The sequence below is a fragment of the Neophocaena asiaeorientalis genome, unplaced genomic scaffold (assembly GCF_003031525.2).
Source record: "Neophocaena asiaeorientalis asiaeorientalis breed wild unplaced genomic scaffold, Neophocaena_asiaeorientalis_V1.1 scaffold132, whole genome shotgun sequence".
Taxonomy (NCBI): Eukaryota; Metazoa; Chordata; class Mammalia; order Artiodactyla; family Phocoenidae; genus Neophocaena; species Neophocaena asiaeorientalis.
This window is the reverse complement of record NW_020173393.1, coordinates 1,652,606-1,672,928: the sequence shown is the minus strand read 5'-3', so window position 1 is coordinate 1,672,928 and position 20,323 is coordinate 1,652,606. Positions and strand designations below refer to the sequence as shown.

Genomic DNA, 20,323 nt, shown 5'->3' with positions numbered 1-20,323 from the left:
GAATGTCACCTCATAGTCCCTCCCTTTTACACCTGGAACCCAGCTCAGGGCATTGACCTGTTCATTCTAGAATGTGTACATGACAATGGATGGGGTTAAAAGAGCACTGGACCAGGAACTGGGCATTCTAGGTTCTTGCCTTTACCTTGGGCAAGTCACCTGGACAGTTTTGTTCTTTGACATCCTCAGCTGTAAGATGGGGGTGATGACTGCCCACTACCTCACCAGAAGTTATGAGGGTCAAATAAGATCATTTGTATGGAAGCAAATGATCAGCGATACAATTAAAGGAGTCTGATGCTTTGTGCCCTGTAGGGTGAGAGAAGGAATACTCTGCATTCATTCATTTGCTGTGTGACCTTGGACAAATACATTCCCATCTCTGGGCTTCAGGTTCCCATCTGTGAAATGAAGTACTTGGTCTAGGGCACTGGTTCTCATCCCGAGCTGCACATTAGATGCTCTTGGAAGCTTTTAGAAATCCTGATGCCCAGACTTATCCCAGGGTCAATTAAATCATAATCCCAGTTAGCAGTATTTTTTCAAAGTTCCTCAAGTGGTTATAACATGTGCCAAACTTGAGACCTCTGTTCTAGGGAAATGCTTCTCAAGCCTGGCTGTACCTTAGAATCTCTAGGGGAGCTTTTACAAAAACAATGTCTAGCCCTCATCCTTTGACAAATCAAATGAGAATCTCCAGAGATGGCGTCTGGGGCACCAGCAATCCAAGTATCCCAGATAATGAGTAGCCAGGCTAGGAACCACCGGTCTAGGTGATGTCAAAATGCTCTCTCATTCTCTCATCTACCCTGCTGACTCCCAGTGATTCTAAAAGAAGTGCCCCTCACAGGCTTCAGGGGCAAGGAGACCCTCCAAGGATCAGCATTAGCAACGACTGTGTTTATTTCCATCCTGGCTGGTATCAGTGTGGCCAGCTTCAGGGCAGCCACACCTCTGGGGCCAGGATGCATTCTCGTGGCCCTGCTCCAGGGTGGCTGCAGGCCTTCACTCATACTTGCAGAAATCCTTCAGTCCTTTGGGCAGGTGGAGCCCATCAATGGCCAACCGGTGCACCACACCTCTCTGGATCACGGGGCGGCACAGGGTCTGCAGGGACGGCACTGTGGAAAGAAGGTTGTCAAAGGCAAAAGGAACGGGAGGGTTGGGCCGAGGCTGAGACCTGGATCTAGGTCTTGGTCCCCTCTTTGTCGTTAACTTGGGCAAGTCCCTTCACTCTCCAGGCCCAGCCTGGCATGGGGCTATTCACAGAACTGAGATAAGCACCTCTTTCGCACCACTGTCCCAGTTCTGCAGCCCTATTTCCATTATAGCACCCATCCTGCTCCCTTCCCCCTCGCTTAGCAGCTTCTGGGGTCAGGGGTGGCATCTGATTGACCTGTGCAACCCCCAGCCTCCTGCACAGGCCCGACACAGAGGGGGTTCTCGTTCACTGTATTCGTAAAATGTCATCAGATGGATAAATAAAAGGCTTAACAGGGCTATCATGAACCAGACCTCAGGATTAAGAAGCTCTCACATGGGGTTTAAAAGTGATGCCTTTAAACTGGTATGCCCAAATCGATGAGCATTTGTCTAATAAAAGAGAACATAATTCTCAAAGAGGACCAAAATCTAAAATCGGTGTAGAATTCATGCCCTAGGTTAATGCAGAAAATATTGGCAAAGCCAGAAAGGGAGTTAGAGGGCATCCTAACCAATCACAGCCAAGGTGGGTAAATTGAGGCCCAGAGCCAGGGAAAGTGACTTGTCCAAGGTCACAAGTAGAGGCAGAATCTGAAGTCAGATTCCCCAGCTTCTAAAATAATGCTGGACAAACCAAGGCCTTGCTACCTGTTTCAGGAGTCCTAGCAGGTTCCTGTCCCAACACTAGGCCAGGAGGGGTCGCTGCCCAGGGTGTGGGATACCTACAGCCATACTCGACCTGGACCAGACGCACGCTCTTGGTGGAGGCGAAGACGTCCACCACCGCGTAGAGGGGCTGGGCGGCTGGCAGCCCCCGGGCGCTGGGGCCCATGTCCTCGCCGTTGATGACGATATGCATGTCAGCCGTGCCGTCGGGGCGCGGGCAGAAGAGAACGCCCAGGCGGCTCCGACGCGCAGTCGGAGGCAGCATGTTCAGCTCATAGAGCTGGTCCAGGAGGTGGCTGTACAGCCCGGGACGGCTGCGGCCCACCAGGCGGTCGCGGGGAATGCGAAACTGCTCAATGCACAGATGCGGTTCCACCAGGAGGGCTGGGGGGCAGCTGGGGGCCAGCGCCTCCGCCTCCGGGCGGCCCTCCCGGGGCACGCGGTTGTGATGGCGCGTGATGGCGAAGACCCAGGTGTGGCCGAGGCTGACCAGGTCGGGCAGCGAAAACTCGGGCACGGCGGCCAGACTGGCGGGGTCCAGCGCAGTCAGGCCGAGGCGAAGGTGCCCGCACCAGCCCAGCTCTTTCTCCTCGATCTCCACCAGGAACACCTGGCCGGGGGCCAGCGGCTCGCGACTGAAGCACACGCCGTGGGCGAAGCTCTCCACGCGTGTGGCCCGCGTCCCGGAGGGGTCCACGCGGATGTTGGCACCGTGTACCGAGTGGAAGCGGGTGGGAGGGGGCTCGGGGCGCGCGGGGCCCCAGGGCGCACCCAATTCCACGGGGTCGGAGGCAGCAGCCATCTCCCAGCCATGAGGCAGGCCAGCGGGCGCCGGGGGCTATTTTGGGCAGCGGGCTCAGATGGTGACCGCGGGGGCACCATGTAAAGTACTTCCCCCCTGACTCCCTTCCCCGAGGCTCTGCCCAGGGGTCCTAGCGCCGCTGGCTCAGCCATCCCGCTTAGAACGGAGTCCCCGGGAGGCTGGGGGATCCTGGCCATCCACACCTGGGTCATCTGACCGCCGGCGCCCGGGATACGACCTGCGAGGCCCACGGACCTTCACCTGGTTTGACCGCCGCCGCCACCGCCCCCTCCGTCTTCCGGGTGCTCGGGGACGTGGGGGCGGGATAACAAGGAGGATGACTGTCACATGACGCTGGAGCACACGTGACTCGGAGTACACATGACTTCCCATCGCGGGCCACCTCCGGGAGAGCAAGGACGCGAGGGAGCAGAGGTGAGGGGAATCCGGAGGCTGGAAGGGATCCAGGAGCCCCCGGGGCGGGGCGCAGCGCGGCGCGGCGCGGCGCGGCGGAGGAAGCTCAGCGGGTGGGAGCTGGGACTGGGCCTGGGCTTCCCTCGCTGATGAGCCGCCAGCTCTTCCCCAGGGGCGGCTGAGCAGCGAGCGAGCGAGTAAACAGCCGGCACCCGCTTCCTGCCGCAGATGGTCCGAGCCGCGCTGTCGCCGCCATTCCTCCTGCTGCTGCTGCTCTCCTGGGCGCCCCGAAGCGAGGCAGCCCCCGACCAGGACGAGATCCAGTACCTGCCAGGGCTGGCCAAGCAGCCGTCTTTCCGCCAGTACTCTGGCTACCTCAGAGGCTCCGGCTCTAAGCACCTCCACTACTGGTCTGCAGCCCTGCCTTCCAGGGCGGGGTTGGGAGGGACACTGCGATGCCCACCGGGGGAGATGATAGGAAGGGGGGGTTCTTTTTTTTTTTAATATAAATTTGTTTTATTTATTTACTTATTTTGGCTGTGTTGGGTCTTCGTTGCTGCGCGCTGGCTTTCTCTAGTTGTGGCGAGTGGGGGCTAGTCTTCGTTGCGGTGCGCGGGTTTCTCATTGCAGTGGCTTCTCTTGTTGTGGAGCACAGGCTCAAGGCGCGCGGGCTTCAGTAGTTGTGGCTCGCGGGCTCTAGGGCGCAGGCTCTGTGCTTGTGGCTCACGGGCTTAGTTGCTCCGCGGCATGTGGGATCTTCCCGGACCGGGGATCGAACCCTTGTTCCCTGCATTGGCCGACGGATTCTCAACCACTGCGCCACCAGGGAAGCCTGGGCGTGGGGGTGGGGTGGGGGGGTGTTATTAAGACCCCTGAAGGAGCCTGGGAGCAGGGAGGGCTGGAAGGAGCCCTCCCCCCACCTGCACCCATCCTAGCCTGACTCCCTCCCAGGTTTGTGGAGTCCCAGAAGGATCCCAAGAGCAGCCCTGTGGTGCTGTGGCTCAATGGAGGTCCGGGCTGTAGCTCCCTAGATGGCCTCCTCACCGAGCACGGCCCCTTCCTGGTGAGTGGAAAGCAGCTCAGTAACCCCTGGTAAGGGGCAGGGAGGGGACAGTTCCCAAAGGAAAGAAGCGGGGAAGGAGAAAAGGACTTTGTGATCTTCTGAAGATGTGTCCGTTTCCTGAGCCTCAGTTTCTTCATCTGTACCATTGGCTTGACTATTAGTACCTTTCAGGGATTTTGCCCGATTGTACAGTACTCAGCACGGTGGCCCTTTCCCTCCCCCCAGCTGGCTCTCGGGACTTAGCCATCTCTTTCCTCCGCAGATCCAGCCAGATGGTGCCACTCTGGAGTACAACCCCTATTCCTGGAACCTGGTATCGCCGCCTCTGTGGGTCCTGTGGGGGTGTCTGGGCACTGGGATGGGGTGGGGAGCCCTCCTTAGCCCGTTTCCACTTCCCCTGTAGATTGCCAATGTGTTATACCTCGAGTCCCCAGCTGGGGTGGGCTTTTCCTACTCCGATGACAAGTCTTATGCAACCAATGACACCGAGGTGAGTCCGCTGCCTGCCCACGTGCCCCAGCCTTGCTGGGTGGCATGATGCGGGGAGAGAAAGGGCATGCCCTTGGAGTCCATCTGTGGCTCTGTTGCGTGCTAGGTGGTGTGGTTTGGACAAGTCACATCCTGTTGCACAAACAGGATGCATTGGTGTCATTATCCCTGAGATTCTTTCTAGCTCAAACACCAACACTTCCCGATTCCCTCCATCCTGCCATCCCCAGGTGGCCCAGAGCAATTTTGAAGCCCTTAAAGATTTCTTCCGCCTCTTCCCGGAATACAAGGACAACGAGCTTTTCCTGACGGGAGAGAGCTATGCCGGCATCTACATCCCCACCCTGGCAGTGTTGGTCATGCAGGATCCCAGCATGAACCTTCAGGTGCAGGGAGGCTGCAGGAGGGAAGGGAGGCGTCTTGGGGTCATAGCCTTGTGGTTAGCAAAGGTCAAACAGGTCAGCGCCTCCATTCCAACCCGGTCTTCCTTCATAACATTCCTGCCACTAGCTGGCCTCTCCCCGGCCTGTGTGCCTTCCACAACAGGGAACCTACTCCTCAAGCTGCCAGCTCCATTCTTTACGTTGAGTGGCCTCCCCCGCCTCCACCCACTCCCACAAGCCAGCCTGGGTTTCAGTTTCCAGACTGCTGAAGGTCTGGGTGCGGGTCAAGGGAGGCTCTTCTTCCTCACCGTCCAGATGAGCTGACGCCCTGGGTGTTTCACAGGGGCTGGCTGTGGGCAATGGACTCTCCTGCTATGAGCAGAATGACAACTCCCTGGTCTATTTCGCCTACTACCATGGCCTTCTGGGAAACAGGTATGGGAGGGAACCGTTGCGCAATCTCTGGGGCGCAGCAGGTCATGGGACCTCAGGTCTGTCCGCCAGGCACATGATATCCTGGGTCCTACCCTGGTTGATGAGCAGAAGGCGGGGCTGGGTTTGCTAGAAAGGTTTTGGTGCTGAAAGGCCAAAGCATAGACATCAGAGTGTAAAGGAACGAAGGAGGGCTGCAGCGTGGCCCAGGGCAGCCAGGTTTTGGGAGCTACATACCACGCCCTGTGATAAATGTCATTGTTCCCTGGGATTAGATCCCTTGGGTCCAGGCCGTGATGGGAGGTTGAGAAGATGGGGTGTTCGCCTTCTCTGCCCACCATGGGCCTCAGCAAATCTCACTCATCTCCTACAGGCTCTGGTCTTCCCTCCAGACCCACTGCTGCTCTCAAAACAAGTGTAACTTCTACGACAACAAAGACCCACAATGCATGACCAATGTGAGGTTCTGCCCCTGCCCTCCGTCACCCCTGAGAGCCCCCATCCTGAGAAGGGGACCACATCCCCTTTGGGGACTCCTCCCCCTCATCCCCCTGTTGTTTCCTATCCTGCACCCTTCAGCAATTCGATGTCCTCTGGGACACATGAGTATGGATGTGTTCCCACACCACTTCCTGTGACTTCCCTGTGAGGGGAAAGGCCTTCTCACTCATCCATCGTCTTCGATATGCCAGGACTGTGCTCAGCTATGGCAGTGTGGATTGTTCCATCTTCAAGAGTCTCCTTCAAGGGAGATGGTATTAGGCACATTTTCCAGATAAGGAAACTGAGGCCAAGCGTGTCGAAGTCACTTGCCTGAAGTCACAGTGCTAGGAAGTAGAGGCCTTAGGATTTGGACCCGGGACTAGCAGATTCCTTCCACTGAGCCTCAGTTTCCCTGCCTGTGAAGAAAGGGGGGAAAGGGTAGTGACCAAGCGAAGCAGGAGAGCAATAAATCTTAGGGCGCTGTTGGGGAGGTCATGGGGAGGCCAGGATTCTGTAAAGCATGGTGGCTTTTGGGGTATCATTGCAGCTTCAGGAAGTGTCCCACATCGTGGGCAGCTCCGGCCTCAACGTCTACAACCTCTACGCTCCATGTGCTGGGGGGGTGCCCAGCCATCTAAGGTGGGCCCTGCCGTGTGCCCCTTGGGCCAACCCCAGTCCCATCTGGAGGCTCAAGCACTCATCCCCCGACCTCACTTGCAGGTACGAGAAGGACACTGTCGTGGTCCAGGATCTGGGCAACATCTTCACTCGCCTGCCATCCAAGCAGATGTGGCATCAGGTGTGCAAGGGCCCACGCTTACCTCCCAGCAGGGTGGGGAGGGACAGGGCAGGGAAGCAAAGATCCTGACCCTCTGTGCCCCCCCAGGCACTGCTGCGTTCTGCGGGAGAGGTGCGTCTGGACCCCCCCTGCACCAACACCACAGCCGCCTCCACCTACCTCAACAACCCTCTCGTGCGGAAGGCCCTCCACATCCCCAAGCAGCTGCCCCGCTGGGACATGTGCAAGTGGGTTTCTGTGACCGCTTGTGGCCTGGGGGGTGGCGGGCTGTTGTTCCCAGGTATCCTTTGGCTAGGGTTTCTCAGTGGGGACACAGAGGGTGTTTGGGGTGTGACTGAATTGTACAATAGGATGTTCAAGGTCTCTGACCCCCCCGAAGTTGATTGATATTCAGCCACCTCATTCTTTTTTTTGTTTTTGTTTTTTTGAGTTCCCAACCAGGGATTGAACCCGAGCCCTTGGCAGTGAAAACGCAGGAGTTCTAACCACTGGACCTCCAGGGAATTCCCCCAGCCACTTCATTCTTTTTTTTTTTTTTTTTTTTTTTAATCCTTGGCTGTGTCAGGTCTTCGTTGCAGCGCACCGGCTTCTCTCTAGTTGGCGGCGCATGGGCTCTATAGTTTGTGGCATGCAGGCTGCCTCGAGGCGTGCGAGCTCAGTAGTTGTGGAACCGGCTTAGTTGCCCCAAGGCATGTGGGATCTTAGTTCCCCGACCAGGGATCCAACCCATGTCCCCTGCATTGGAAGGCGGATTCTTTACCACTGGACCACCAGGGAAGTCCCAGCCACTTCATTCTTAAGCAGCCACATTGGTTTTTAAAGTATCAATTACTTAAATGGTATTTAGTAAAAAGACATTCCAATCCCCAGCTCCTCCCTGACTCCAGTACCACCCTAGCTGCCCACATCTCCCATGACCCCTACAAGTAAGAGGGTGATGCCTGGCACAGCAGGGGCCACTCAGTTCCATTCTGATTGGTCAGCACGAGCCCTTATGCACTCATGCCAGTGCAGCCCAGCCATGTAACAAAGTGTCCCTGTACATTTCTAGATGGAGGAGAGTTGGGGACCTCTGAATTCCAGCCCCTCCCCCCCATCTAGATAAGTCCTAGAGAGGTTACATGCCCAAGGAGGGACTGAATCCCAGCTATCTGCCTCTTAGGCTGGAGCTTGGGAATAGGAGGGGATAGGGGAGGGCGTCTGATCTATTGTCCCTTTTTCTCTCCCAACCTGGACCTGGTCCTCCTGCCCATGTGCTCCTGCAGCTTCCTGGTGAATATCCAGTACCGCCGTCTCTACCAAACCATGTGTTCCCAGTACCTGAAGCTGCTGGCCGCACAGGTGAGTGGGGCCAGCACAGCTGGGTCCACCAGCAGCCTCAGGACCCTGGAGCAGTGTGGCGAGGCGGGGGCTCCTTCAGGGCACCACTCGGGACAGGGGAAGCTGAAACTCCAAGAAGTGAAGTCACTTGCCCTAGGTCCTGTGGTCAGCAGGGTCAGGATTTGAACCTGGCTCTGTCCCCACCTTATGCCGCTCTGCTGGAGGGGGCAGAGAGGTCCGCATCAGCCAAGGAGCCCTTAGGGTGAGAAGAGCTAGTCAGATCGTGTTACAGAGAGGCAGACTGGGGTCTGAGGTGGGAGAGGGCCTTGTCCAAGGTCACCTAGGAGATACTGGCAGAGCTGGGGTAGGACCAGGTTCTGTACAGCACAGTGGTTCGAGCATGGGCTCTGGGGTCAGACTGCCTGAGTACAAGTCCCTTTACTAGCCTACTAGCCAGGTGACTCTGGGCAAGTTTTTCATATATCTTGAGACTTGATTTCCCCATCCATAAAATGGGGTTATTGATGGTATCTACTACCTTCATAGGGAAAGCATTTAGCAGAGCACTGGGCAGGTAGGAAGTGGTCAGAAAACACAAGCATTTCCTGGTTTATGCTGTTTAGCTGGGCCTCTTGAATTCCCTGAGGGGAAGGGCTTGAACTGGGGAAGGGCTGGGGTTTGGGCTTATTCCAAACCCCCCATTTTTCCCCTGCCCTGCTTCAGAAATACCGGATCCTGCTGTACAACGGAGATGTGGACATGGCCTGCAATTTCATGGGAGATGAGTGGTTTGTGGATTCCCTCAACCAGAAGGTGAGCCCGGGGTCCCAGCCCTGGGGTTGGGCCGGTACAGGGGTAGTGCAGCGTGGCTCTGGCAGACAGAGGGGGCAAACCTGGAGGAGTTCCCGGCCCCTGAGGTCTTGCTGGTGGCTGTGAACAGAGATGACGGGGCAGCTACAGGCTGCTAAGTCTTTCCTGGTGGGGCAGATGGAGGTACAGCGCCGGCCCTGGTTGGTGGACTACGGGGACAGTGGAGAGCAGATCGCTGGCTTCGTGAAGGAGTTCTCCCACATCGCCTTTCTTACCATCAAGGTAGGGCCTGGGCCTGGTGAGGACTAGGGTGGCTGGGGGGATGGGGCAGGACCCACCTGTCCTTTCCTTCTGACCTCCTTTTATGCTGGGTTACCATCTGGCCCGTGGAAGGGCAAGTTTTCGGGGGAAGATGGGAAAAACAGATGGATTGGGGGAGCAGGAAGGTCACTAGCTAGAGGGGTCCAGTAGGATGAAGGAAGCACCCAAGGGCAGGGGTTGTACAGGGAAGGAATCTCACGAAGCTTTGCCCTTCAGGGTGCCGGACACATGGTCCCCACTGACAAGCCCCAGGCTGCCCTCACCATGTTCTCCCGCTTCCTGAATAAGCAGCCATACTGATGACCATGGGAGCAGCCCCCCACTGCCTGATCCAGCCCTTCCCAGCCTCTCCTGCCAGAAGGGAGGTCCTCCTTTATACAAAATGCCCCTGTGGGGCAGATCCCTGCCTCCAGAACTGACCCCACCCGCCTCTGCAGCCCTGTGCATCCCAGACCTGGCCCCAGCGCCTCACATATACAGTCTGGGGGGAGTTTGCACTTTTTAACTCACTGGGGTAAGGCCTGGTCCCCTCCCTGCTTAAAGAATGCCCTCAATGCACTGATCGCATCACAGGAACACAACAGAGCTCAGGACAGCCCACGGGGAGGGTGGACGGACTGTAATTGATGGATTGACTGTGATTATGGAATTAAATTGGGTACAGCTTAAAACCCCATCTTCTCTGTGGCACTGGGGGTTAGAGGACACTAGAGGCTGTGATGGGGTGAGGGAGGGGATGAGAGACGGTGGAGTCCTGAATGCAGCTGCCAGGGTCGGGGTTGAGGACTCAGACAGCTGCCATGGAGGGTGGCGGGGCACTGGGTGCTCGGGGGTCCCCGGTGTTGGCAGGCCGGTTCTTCTCAATCACCTCTCGCAGCCCTTTGGCAAAGTGGAGGTCAGCCCCGATGGTGAGGAAACCCTGTGCAGGGAGGCAGAGAAGGGAGTCTCTTCATTCCATTACCGAGAGCAGGGTTTAGAGACGGAGACAAGAGTCCCTGGCCTCAATCTAGTGGGAGAGGTGGAGCAGCAGAGCAGTTCTTATAACTCCCTATGAAGGGTGCTGAAACAGAGGCTGCAGGAGCACAACCTGTGGAGGTCAAGGAGGGCTTCCTGGAGGAGATGAGCTCTTAGCTAAGACCTGAAAGATTAGTAGGCACTGAGGGTAGAATCAGGGAAGAGTGTTCCAAGGTGAGGACACAGCCAGTGCAAAGGGCTGGACAAATCTGATATAAGATTAAAATAAGAAGAGGCAGTTGATAAGGGAGAAGGTAGGATCAGGTCACGGAGGGCACACAAGAGCTGTAGAGGGAGGGGAAGGCTCTGCCCTCCTTCCCCATCGCACCCCTACTCACCGCGTGGTTTGTCACCACCTCGCGCACAAAATCAATACCCTCGGGGAGTGGGATCTGCACCCCACGCCAGGTCCGCTCTGTGGATGGGAACAGCCAGCTCAATCTGGGCCCACCTGGCTCCCCTGTCCTTTCCCCCTCCCTCCTCACTTCCCCCAGCCCTACCATTAAGCATGGGCATCACCCCAATCTGCAACATGGTCTTCAGAGGGGCCTGCAGTGGGATCAGCTGGGAGGGAGGAGGGAGGAAGTTAGGGCAGCCTGTAGAGGGTGGGCTCGCCTTCGCTGCCCACCTCAATCCCAGCCCTGGCCCGCCCCCCCCGCCCCTCAATTCCCAGCTCACTGCCAGCGACTCTAACGCAGACTGGTTTGAGTAGATTCGGAACCTGTGGGGAAAAAAGAAGGGTCCAGTGGGCACGAGCCCTTGGAAGCTCCACCTTCTCCAGGCCACTCAGGCCTCTACCCACCCAAAGCCCCTGAGTTTCAGTCTTACATGTTACACCTACAAACCTTTCCAGGGGGTTCTACCAATTTCCAGGTGTGTATCCTTGGGTGAGTCATTTCTCCCTCTTTGAGTCGCCTTTTCTCCAAGTCTGCTACTTTTTTTTCCAGTTTTTTTGTTTGTTTGTTTAATTTCAAGTCTGCTACCTTTTATTTGTGGAGTACCTCCTATAAGCTAGACTTATGCTGATGGCTTTACATGTGTTGTTTACGTTTATTTAGCAAAACTTTCAGTGCTTACTCCCTGCCAGATACTGTGCATGTTAAAAAGTTAAATATTATTAAACTATCTTAAAATGCCACCTCATAACAACCCTAAGAAACAGGCACTATTACAATTTGCACTTTATAGAGGAGGCAAATGAGGCCCAGAGAGATTAAGTAATTTGCATAAGGTCACATAGCTGGCAAACTGCAGAACCTGTCTCCATAATCTAGACTCTTAACCTCTACCCTGCGTTATCTCATTTAACTCCCCAGAACAACGCTGTCCAGTAGAACTTTCTGTAAAACGTTCTGTATTTGCACTGCCCACACAGTAACCATTAGCTACATGTGGTTATAGAAATGAACAACTGAGGGACTATTTAATTGTAATTAAATGTAAATAGCCACATGTGGCTAGTGTCTGCCACATTAGACGGCACGTCCTTGGAAAGTAGGTGCTACTATTTTCTATATTTAATGCATGAAGAAAATGAAGCTCAGAAAGATAAAGTGACTTGCTTTAAGATCACAAAGCTAAGATGTGCAAAATCCATGTTTTCATGCACTTTGCTGTGTGACTGTAGGTGTGTCATTTAACCTTGCTGGGCCAGCTTGGTCATCTCTCATAATACCTGCTCTGGGTGGTGAGAATGCAGAGAAACGACACTAAAATGAAACACTTTTTATGCGTTAACAAGACCCCAGCTCTCCAGTGGCTTATAGGTATGACTGCATTTTAGCTCCCCAGTATCTTTGGGCAGGTGTGATTACCCTGAAGACACTGAGGCTCAGAGAGGTTACAGGCTCGCCCACCTGCGCAGGTCCAGCTGTGTGCGCAGCACCTTCCCCTGGAGTGCCATCTTGGCACTGAGACGGGCATCCTGTGTAGGAAGGTAGGGAGGGTGGTGTTACGGCCCCAAAGGGTGTCCGCAGTCCTCCTCCCCGATCCCTCACAGCCCCGACGCTGGTGTCCGTACCATGGTCATGCTGGACAGCTTGACCTCGGGCTGGTCGGGTGGGACCAGGGCGATTGTGACACTGGCAGTGACAGAGATGGTGGTGCCCGAGGGCTTGATGGTACAGCGTGGTGGCGCCGTGACCCGCAGCTCCAGCTTCAGCGGAGAGTCGATCACTGCCGGGCTCTGGGGACAGAGCAGGGAGGACAGGTCAAGTTCCAGACGGGTCAAGTCCTCCTCCCTGTTGAGTCCCTGGGGAGGAGGGGGTGGCTGTACCGTCTGGGAGCCCAGAGACACAAATGGGAAGACTGGTCTGGCTTCTGGAACCCTCCAGAACTGTGTCCAGCCTCTGCCTTTGCTCCGACAAGGGAATGTTTCATTCTAGGAATGCCTCCTTCCTTCTCTTTCTGCTTTCCTGAGTTCTCAGTATTCAGGACCCATCTCCAATCCAGACTCCTCCGGGACAGTCTCTTTGCGTTAAATATCCCAGGGAATTCCCTGGTAGTCCAGTGGTTAGGACTCGGCGCTTTCACTGCCGTGGCCCCAGGTTCAATCCCTGGTCGGGGAACTAGGATCCCGCAAGCCGCACAGCGTGGCCAAAAAAAAAATCTCAAGCTCCGTGCCATATCTCTTTTCTTGAAACTGCTGAGCTATTTCTTCTACAGGCAGTGTAGTGACCAAGTGCTTACTCTTCACCAAACACTTCACATGTATTAGCTCATTTAAACCTCACAATAACTGTGTGAAGCAGGTATTAAATTACACCCATTTTTGAGATGGGGAAATTGAGGCACAGAGAGGTTAAGCAACTTGTCCAAGTTGTTATTTAGTTGCAGAACTGGGACTCAGACCCAGGCAGTCTGGCAATAGAGTCCATGCTCTTAACAACACTTGGCCACGATCATGATGATGACAAGGATAGCATTCAGAGCAGCTGGTGTTGACTGAGCACTTCCTCTGTTGTTGTAATTGCTCCAAATGTATTAATTCATTTAATCTTCATGACAACCCTGGGAGGTTGCATAGTATAGAGGAGAGAGGCAGGGTGACTTGGTATCACACAGATTCCTATCTGAGTTCAAATCTCAGCTCCATCATTTACAAGGTACAACCAAGGACAGGTCCTTTAATGATCACTGAACTATTTCTTTACAAATTTTAACTCCCCATTAAACAAGGGAAGATAAGCATAAAGGATAATACATCAGTCGCTGTGAAAGCCCCTACACTGGCCGAGCTTGGGTTCTCAGCCCACCCTCATCATGGCTTCATGAAGGAGACGGAGCGGGGGCAGCAAGCCCCCTTCACAGACCTGGAAACAGGCTTGGCCAAGTGAGCAGATGTGGCCACAGGCAGGAGGCCAGGCCTCGTCTACTCCACAGCTGCCACTGGGGGCTCTACTTGCCTCACTGGTCCCAGCACGGTGTGCGGATGGCGTGCCCACCCCCCGGCCAGGTTCCTACCTCCCGCTGACTCACCAGCAGCACGATGTTCCCAAAGTAGGTGGCTCTCAGCAGCATGTCCAGATCATGGGGCACCTGGACCGGGGAACTGGGGATAAGGCAGAAGTTCCATCACAGGCCCCCTCTTGCCCATCCCACAGACAGACCCTGGCATACCTTGGCCCCCACCAGCGACAGCTTCAGGGCCCCTGCCTGGAAGTAGCTCTCCATGGCAGAGTCGAAGAAGAACTCAGAGAAGGCCACGTATACCATCCGCTCTTCCTCGGGCAGCTGGGGCTCCACCGCCAGATTGCGCAGGCTCCAGTTGCCCTCGGCCAGGGGAAAGAAGGCCCCCTGGGGTCGGAGGATCAGGGTCAGGGCCAGGGCCAAGGCAGACTAGCCCAGCACCCAGATGTCTCCAGGCCCTGTGGGGATGGTGGGGGGTTGGACCCGGTTGCTGTCCTTGGGGGACTCAACAGGTACTTTTCTTAAAAAGCATGGAAAGGAGGGTAGCAGGAGTGCTTCAAGGGAGCAATCCCATCAGACTGGAGAAGGGAGGCTCAGCAAAGGGTTCAAGGAGGAGGTAGCACTTGAGTGGGCCTTGAGACTAGATGGTAGTAATGATGGCAGCTGCTGCCTACACATACACAGTAATTCTTCTGTGCCCCTTACCTAGACCGACTCCTTTAATCCACATAACATCCCATGAGATTATCTTCTCTTTTTTTTTTTCTTAATTGTTTGGCCTTGCCACGCGGCCTGTGGGATCTTAATTCCCTGAGCAGGGATCGAACCTGTGCCCCCTGCAGTGGAAGCGTGGAGTCCTAACCACTGGACCGCCAGGGAAGTCCCGAGATTATCTTTTCTTACTGTATTATTTCCATTTACATATTAGGAAACAGGCATAGAAAGGTTAAGCCACTGGCTTAAGATCACACAGCTAGTAAGTGGCAGAGCTGGGAGCTGACCTTCAGGCATTTTAGGCTCCAGAGTCTGTGCTCTGAAACTCTACTACACTCCACTGGGAGGGGCAATGGGAATGGCCATATACTAGTTGAGTGGCCTTGGACAGGTGCCATCGCCTCCCTGAGCAAGTCTCCACATCCCTAAAATGAGTATAACGTCACTACCTGATTTACAGGGTTGTGAGAGGATGAAATGAGATTGTGTGCGTTAGAGCTGAATGTTCAATTCCTTCAGGGAAGATGGGGGAAGACAGCATGAGCAAAGGCCCTGAGGTAGGAAGCGAAGGGCATTTTTTGGAACTAGTAGCTGCAGAGGAACAGGATGAAGTGAGAAAGTTGGGGCCACACAAGATGAACAAGGCTGAGTGCCAGACTCAGGAGTTGAACCTGATTCTGTAGCCAGTGGGAAGCCACCGCATCCCCGGCAGTGGAGGGGCCGCATCAGAGCTGTGCTTTAGGGAACTAAAACCAGCAATGTAGGGGAGAAGGAGGGGGTCTGGTTACACACACCAGCCAGACAGCTCACCCGGAATTCCATGTCCAGACTGCTGGCGGAGGCCACGGGATCCTTCACGAGGGAGTAGTCAATGCCAACGAGCTCGTCCACAGCGCTGCGCACTGCGGGGAGGGGCTTGAGTCCCGCAAAGCTGTATGATGCTGGGCAGGGTGCTTAAGCTCTCTGGGCCTCAGTTGCTCGTTCATAGAATGGTGATCCTAATACTCCCCTCATAGGGTTGTTATGAGGATCAAATTAGTTTTACGTGGAAAGCATTTAGTGCCTGGTGTGCAGGAAGTGCTCAACAATGTTAGCTGTTATTACTGTGGGAATTTTGTGGTGGTTTTGTTTCTTCGGTTTTTTTTTTTTTTGCCGGGGGGCGGCCACACTGGGCGGCTTTCGGGATCTTAGTTCCCCGACCAGGGATTAAACCCAGGGCCACAGCAGTGAAAGCGCCGAGTCCTAACCACTCAACCGCCAGGGAAGTCCCTATTATTGTTGTTGGTATTACTACTACTATCAGTACATAGGTTTCATCAAGTCACTAAACAAGATGGCAAGGGATTCCCTTCTCTCATTGGTTTCCCCTGCCTTCTCCTTCCTGTCCTGTGCCCCTTGTACGTGGCGTGATGATCTCATAGCTTAGGAAAAGAGAATTCATGTTAATTGAGCTCCTATTAAGTGCCCGGTGATGAACACAAGTGAGGCCCCAACAGCAAGCACATATTAAGGATCTTGACAGCCATGCCCTCAGTCAACCCTCAGCAACCCAGGGGAGTGGTCCTCAGCCAGGCAAGGAAACCAAGTGAGAGAAGTGAGTACTTACCTTGGGTCACGCAGGAAGGCAGAGGCCACATTTGAACCCAGGGCTGTTCCATCACAGGGCTTGGAAGGGGCCTACTCAGGTGCTACCTGATAGCTGTGCACCCAGCCTCCTCCCCAGCCCCACTCCAGATCCCAGGCCGGGCCCAGAGCTCTCGGTCCCACCCGCACCAACTCACCAGGCACGGTGTCCAGCAGGGAGTTGAGAAGCACGGTCCCTGCATGGTAGAGCACGGGGCAGATCTGGGAGGTGGGGGCCAGAGTCAAGGTCTTTGAAAGAGAGGGCACGTCCACCCCCGCTGTCCCCCAACACCACCTGCCCCCCACTCGCCACTGCCCACACCTGCTGGTTGAGGAGGAAGCGCATCCCTGAGGTGATGAACATGGAGAGGAATTCATACACCTTCCTGTGAGGAGAGGAGAGGCCAGGTGAATCCAGACCCTGCCCCACCCCCAACCCAGGTCTGGGAGAAATCACAGCATCCAGAGATGGTGAGGGGTGGGGGAAATACCCCTACTTTGACTTAAATGACCACCTCTTTAGTGGAGGTTTTCCATGACTTGGGCTCAAATCCCCTTCTCCAGGCTGATTCTCAAGACCTCCTCTCCCACCCTGTCCCCCACCAGCCAAATGAATCTACCCAGAGTTCCTCAAATCTCCTCTGAGCATCCTCAGCTCCATATGCTTACTCATGTCTTCCCTTACACCCTCAATGCTCCTGTCCTGTATTTCCCCGTCTGGGTGCAGATGCTTCCTCTTCCAGGCAGTCCTCCTGGATTACCCTCCTCTGAACCTCCCTTCTCCAGAGTACTTTCTTGGTCCCTCTCTCAAGGCCCCAATGACAAATGTTTTGTCCCTCTAGTCAGGCTCTGTGCTCCTTTTTAAATCCTCAGGGCCTGGCATACACTTTGTTGAATAAATAAAAAATTGACCAAATTGACCAACACCAGATAATAAATCCACCATTTTCTCTCCCCCACCCTCTTCCAGAACCAGCACAAATTCCCCTTCTCAGCCTCAAACCTGGAACTATGTTATTATTTTTGTTATTAGTAGTAAGAGCTACCAATTATTGAGAAGCAAGTACACACCCAACCAAGTACACCACTGTGTACGCTGGTCCTCTCAATGGTTATTATTGAGAACCAAGTACACACCCACCCAACTACACCACTGTGTACGCTGGTCCTCTCAATGGTTCTTATCTAAGTGGCTAGCCCATACTATATGTCAGGTACTGTTTTAAATATTTTTATATAGATTAAGATAAACAGTCCTCACATCTCATAAAGTAGGTCCTATTACCATCCCCATCTTACAGAGCTTCAGCGACTTGCCCAAGGTCACACAGCCAGGAAGTGGTGGCGCTGAGATTTAGACCCAGTTAGTCTGACTCCCAAGCCTGCACATTGTGCATTGCACTAAGCAGGTGGGCTGTGGGTCTCAAATGGCGCGCACTGGGGTTGGGGACGGGGCTTACTTGAAGGTTCCCCCAAAGGCTGCATGCATTCTGGAGACAGAGGCCTGGCAGGAGACGTTGGACACTTTGATCCGGCCAGTGGGATCCCGGGAGAGCTGCAGAGCGGTGTGGATGGACACACCCTCGGCAGAGGCGTTGATATATCCCCCATCGTAGCTGCGGTGGGGGTGGGGGTGGGGGGGTTAATGTTCACTCTGGCTTAGAGCTTAACCAAGTCTTCACTGCCCTCCTCCCCACCCCCCTACATCATGACTGCTCTTAATAAGACTTTATTTACTTCTGCACAGTATACCGGACATTCTATGAATTGGGTAAGATTGTCCCTATTGTACAGATGAGGAAACTGAGGCTCAGAAAGGCTAAGGGGGACTTCCCTGGTGGCGCAGTGGTCAAGAATCCGCCTCTCAATGCAGGGGACACGGGTTTGATCCCTGGTCTGGGAAGGTCCCACATGCTGCGGAGCAGCTAAGCCCTTGCGCCACAACTACTGAGCCTGCGCTCTAGAGCCCGTGCTCCACAACGAGAGAAGCCACCGCAGTGAGAAGCCCGCGCACCGCAACAGAGTCAACCCCGCTCGCCACAACTAGAGAAAGCCCGCGCGCAGCAACGAAGACCCAACGCAGACAGGAAAAAAAAAAAAAAAAAAAGGCTAAAGGATTGCCCACAGCTCCACAGCACCCCCAGTCCTCCTGATCCGCCCTCCACTGCCCTGAGGGTGCCAGGTCCTCACAAGAACCAGTAGAGGAGCTGTCTCCGGAAGCGCAGCCCCAAGGAGCCATTGTTGATCTGTAGCATGAGCTCCTGCTCTGGCTGGAAATGGAGCTCAGAGGATGTCAGCTGCAGCTCCATGACCTTCACCCTGTGGGAGGAGACCTCAGGGTCAGATTCAGGACCAAGAAAAGGGGACCCCACCCAACCACAGCAAATTCATTCCCTCCTCTTCCAGTCCAGGCCTGGGGAAGCTGGCGTGGGTAGAATGAATTCTTCCATTGCCCCTCACGTACCCAACCTGTGCTTGGGTGGCGAAAACTTGGACTTGGGTGGGTCAGAGACTAACTTCTCATGACCCAGGTGTTAAATGTGAGCTTCACCCCCTCTTTTAGAAGTCTTCCTTCCCTTCCCCACCCTGGGATTGCTAGACCCTGTCCCCACTATCCTAAACCACAGGACTTTATCTCTGGTTCCTCTGACCTCTCCCATTAGCTCCACCCGGGTGGCCTACATCCCACTCTCATCCACCGGCAATTTTCTTGACTCCGCCTCTCTGGAGCTCTTTGGCCAGCCTCAGTTCCACAGGTTAGGCTTCACTTTTCTCGGTCCAGACTACATTTTTAGGCCACGCCCACCTCCTTGGTCCCGCCTCTGTGGGCAGTCTAGGCCTTTATCTTTTCGGGCCTCATTCAGTGTCTTAAGTCCAGCCTCCTCGATTTGGCCACGCCCACATTACGCTCAGGCATCCTGTCTTCGAGACTCAGTAGGTATTTCCTAAGCCCCGCCCCCTACCAAGGCCCCGCCCCCTCGGCCCCCACTTACTCAGAAATATTGTAGTAAAAGTGGCCCTCTCGGCCCCGCAGGTCCGGAATGGTGATGGTCTCCAGCTCTTGCTCCAGAAAGCGCAAACCCTCCTGCTTCACTGAAGCAGCAGTGAGACCCTTAGCTCCTGCACGCCCTGCCGGTGCCACTCCACCCACAGCCGCCCCGGCCCGCCCCCACTCTTACCTAGCTCGAGCGCCTTGGAGGTGATGCGGATCTTGCAGCCGGGGAGCTCAGCCTGAGCGCCAGCCAGCAGCGCTAGAAACAGGGCCCCGAAGAGGGCCATGGCGAGCGGGCCTGGGGGTGGGGTGGGATCGCGGGAGTCATCCGGGCCTCTAAAACCCACTCCTCGGATGGCCAACCAAAAGAGGGGACTGGCCGGGATCGTTAAGCTTGAGATAGCTCTTCGGGGAACTTGGAACCAATATCATTGCCTCCATTTGACAGACGCGGAAACTGAGGCTCATGCGACGTGCGCTCTGGCTCCCAGAGGATTTGGGGCACGGGGGAGAGGAAGGGGACCTCCTTGGCTCGCTTTTGCAACCACCGCATGACGAGTTTGGACCTCCCGGGGACCAACAACCTCCCTCCCTCTCCCAACAACCTCCCTCCCTCTCCCGACAACCTCCCTCTTCCTCTGCGGCGGGCGGGCGCGGCTTGCACGTTACCATGGGAACGGTTGCACGCGCATTCCTCGGGGGTAACTTGCGGTCTCCTAGGCCCCGAGCCGGAGGAGCCAAGGGAGAAAGCTGCCGGCCCGACCTCCGGCTCCCGGGTCTCCCGGCTCCTCCAGGTCCTAAATACCTGTCGTCGGGCTTCTGCCTGGTGCCCCCCGTTTCAGCGCCCTCCTTCAGGGGCTCTCTTCCCCACCCCGGGCTTAGTAGACCACGCGGCCGGGCGAGGGTCTGGAGGTGGATGGGGACGCGCCCCAACTCACTCAAAGGTGGAGCTGGTGGTCGGCGCGGTCACGTGGGGCGGCGGGCAAAGCAGGGGATCCAGGCGGCGGGGTCTGGCGGGCAGCGCTGTTCCAGCCGCCTTTATAAAGACGGGCCTCCCCGACCCCCCTCCTCTCTCCCACTCTCCCCTCCTCCCTCGGGGGTTGGGAGGGAATGGGGCGGGACGCTGGCAGCCGGGAGGGTGGAGAGGGCTGTACGGAGCCCCGTGACAAGCCTGGCCGTTGTCAAGACAAGTGGGGGACCCAAGCCCGGCAGGAGGGAGGGAAGTGCAGAAGTCAGCCCGCCCAACCCCAGTAATCCCTGCTTTGCTGGGACCTTGGTTCAAATGCCGGTTACCCAACTCCTCCTGCGTGATCTCGAACAAGTCATTTCACTTGGGTTCCTGAGCCTCAGTTTCCTCATCCAGCAAAATGTGTGTGACAATAGGAAC

The 20,323-nt window shown here is 55.5% G+C and overlaps 3 protein-coding genes and 1 non-coding gene across 6 annotated transcripts; 2 read left to right on the top strand and 2 right to left on the bottom strand.

Moving 5' to 3' along the window:
- Positions 1–879: 879 nt before the first annotated feature.
- NEURL2 (neuralized E3 ubiquitin protein ligase 2) lies at positions 880–2,978 on the bottom strand. Of its 2 annotated transcripts, none has more exons than XM_024746844.1 (2): positions 1,930–2,975; positions 880–1,121 (listed from the first exon to the last, which is right to left on the bottom strand). In XM_024746844.1, exons 1-2 carry the CDS (start codon positions 2,669–2,671, stop codon positions 1,006–1,008), a joined length of 858 nt encoding a protein of 285 aa, XP_024602612.1. In that variant the 5' UTR covers positions 2,672–2,975; the 3' UTR covers positions 880–1,005. The 2 variants fall into 2 exon arrangements, with proteins under 2 accessions (XP_024602612.1, XP_024602613.1); XM_024746845.1 differs by having other exon boundaries at positions 971–1,121; positions 1,943–2,978.
- On the top strand, positions 2,979–9,856 carry CTSA (cathepsin A). Of its 2 annotated transcripts, none has more exons than XM_024746838.1 (15): positions 2,979–3,106; positions 3,314–3,495; positions 4,037–4,148; positions 4,411–4,461; positions 4,552–4,638; positions 4,868–5,023; positions 5,364–5,455; positions 5,826–5,910; positions 6,483–6,574; positions 6,656–6,734; positions 6,822–6,961; positions 8,000–8,075; positions 8,778–8,867; positions 9,042–9,146; positions 9,402–9,856. In XM_024746838.1, the coding sequence occupies exons 1-15, from the start codon at positions 3,053–3,055 to the stop codon at positions 9,483–9,485; spliced, it is 1,485 nt and encodes a 494-aa protein (XP_024602606.1). In that variant the 5' UTR covers positions 2,979–3,052; the 3' UTR covers positions 9,486–9,856. The 2 variants fall into 2 exon arrangements, with proteins under 2 accessions (XP_024602606.1, XP_024602607.1); XM_024746839.1 differs by having other exon boundaries at positions 3,041–3,106; positions 3,258–3,495.
- PLTP (phospholipid transfer protein) lies at positions 9,773–19,997 on the bottom strand. Its single transcript, XM_024746837.1, has 16 exons — positions 19,875–19,997; positions 19,124–19,234; positions 18,938–19,037; positions 18,135–18,263; positions 17,405–17,560; positions 16,267–16,330; positions 16,103–16,166; positions 15,132–15,223; positions 13,818–13,994; positions 13,677–13,736; positions 12,220–12,384; positions 12,056–12,123; positions 10,878–10,920; positions 10,700–10,763; positions 10,538–10,614; positions 9,773–10,104 (listed from the first exon to the last, which is right to left on the bottom strand). The coding sequence occupies exons 2-16, from the start codon at positions 19,221–19,223 to the stop codon at positions 9,973–9,975; spliced, it is 1,491 nt and encodes a 496-aa protein (XP_024602605.1). The 5' UTR covers positions 19,224–19,234; positions 19,875–19,997; the 3' UTR covers positions 9,773–9,972.
- Positions 12,694–12,766, top strand: TRNAE-UUC (transfer RNA glutamic acid (anticodon UUC)). The gene has a single exon. It is a non-coding gene; the product is annotated as a tRNA-Glu (tRNA).
- Positions 19,998–20,323: the final 326 nt, after the last annotated feature.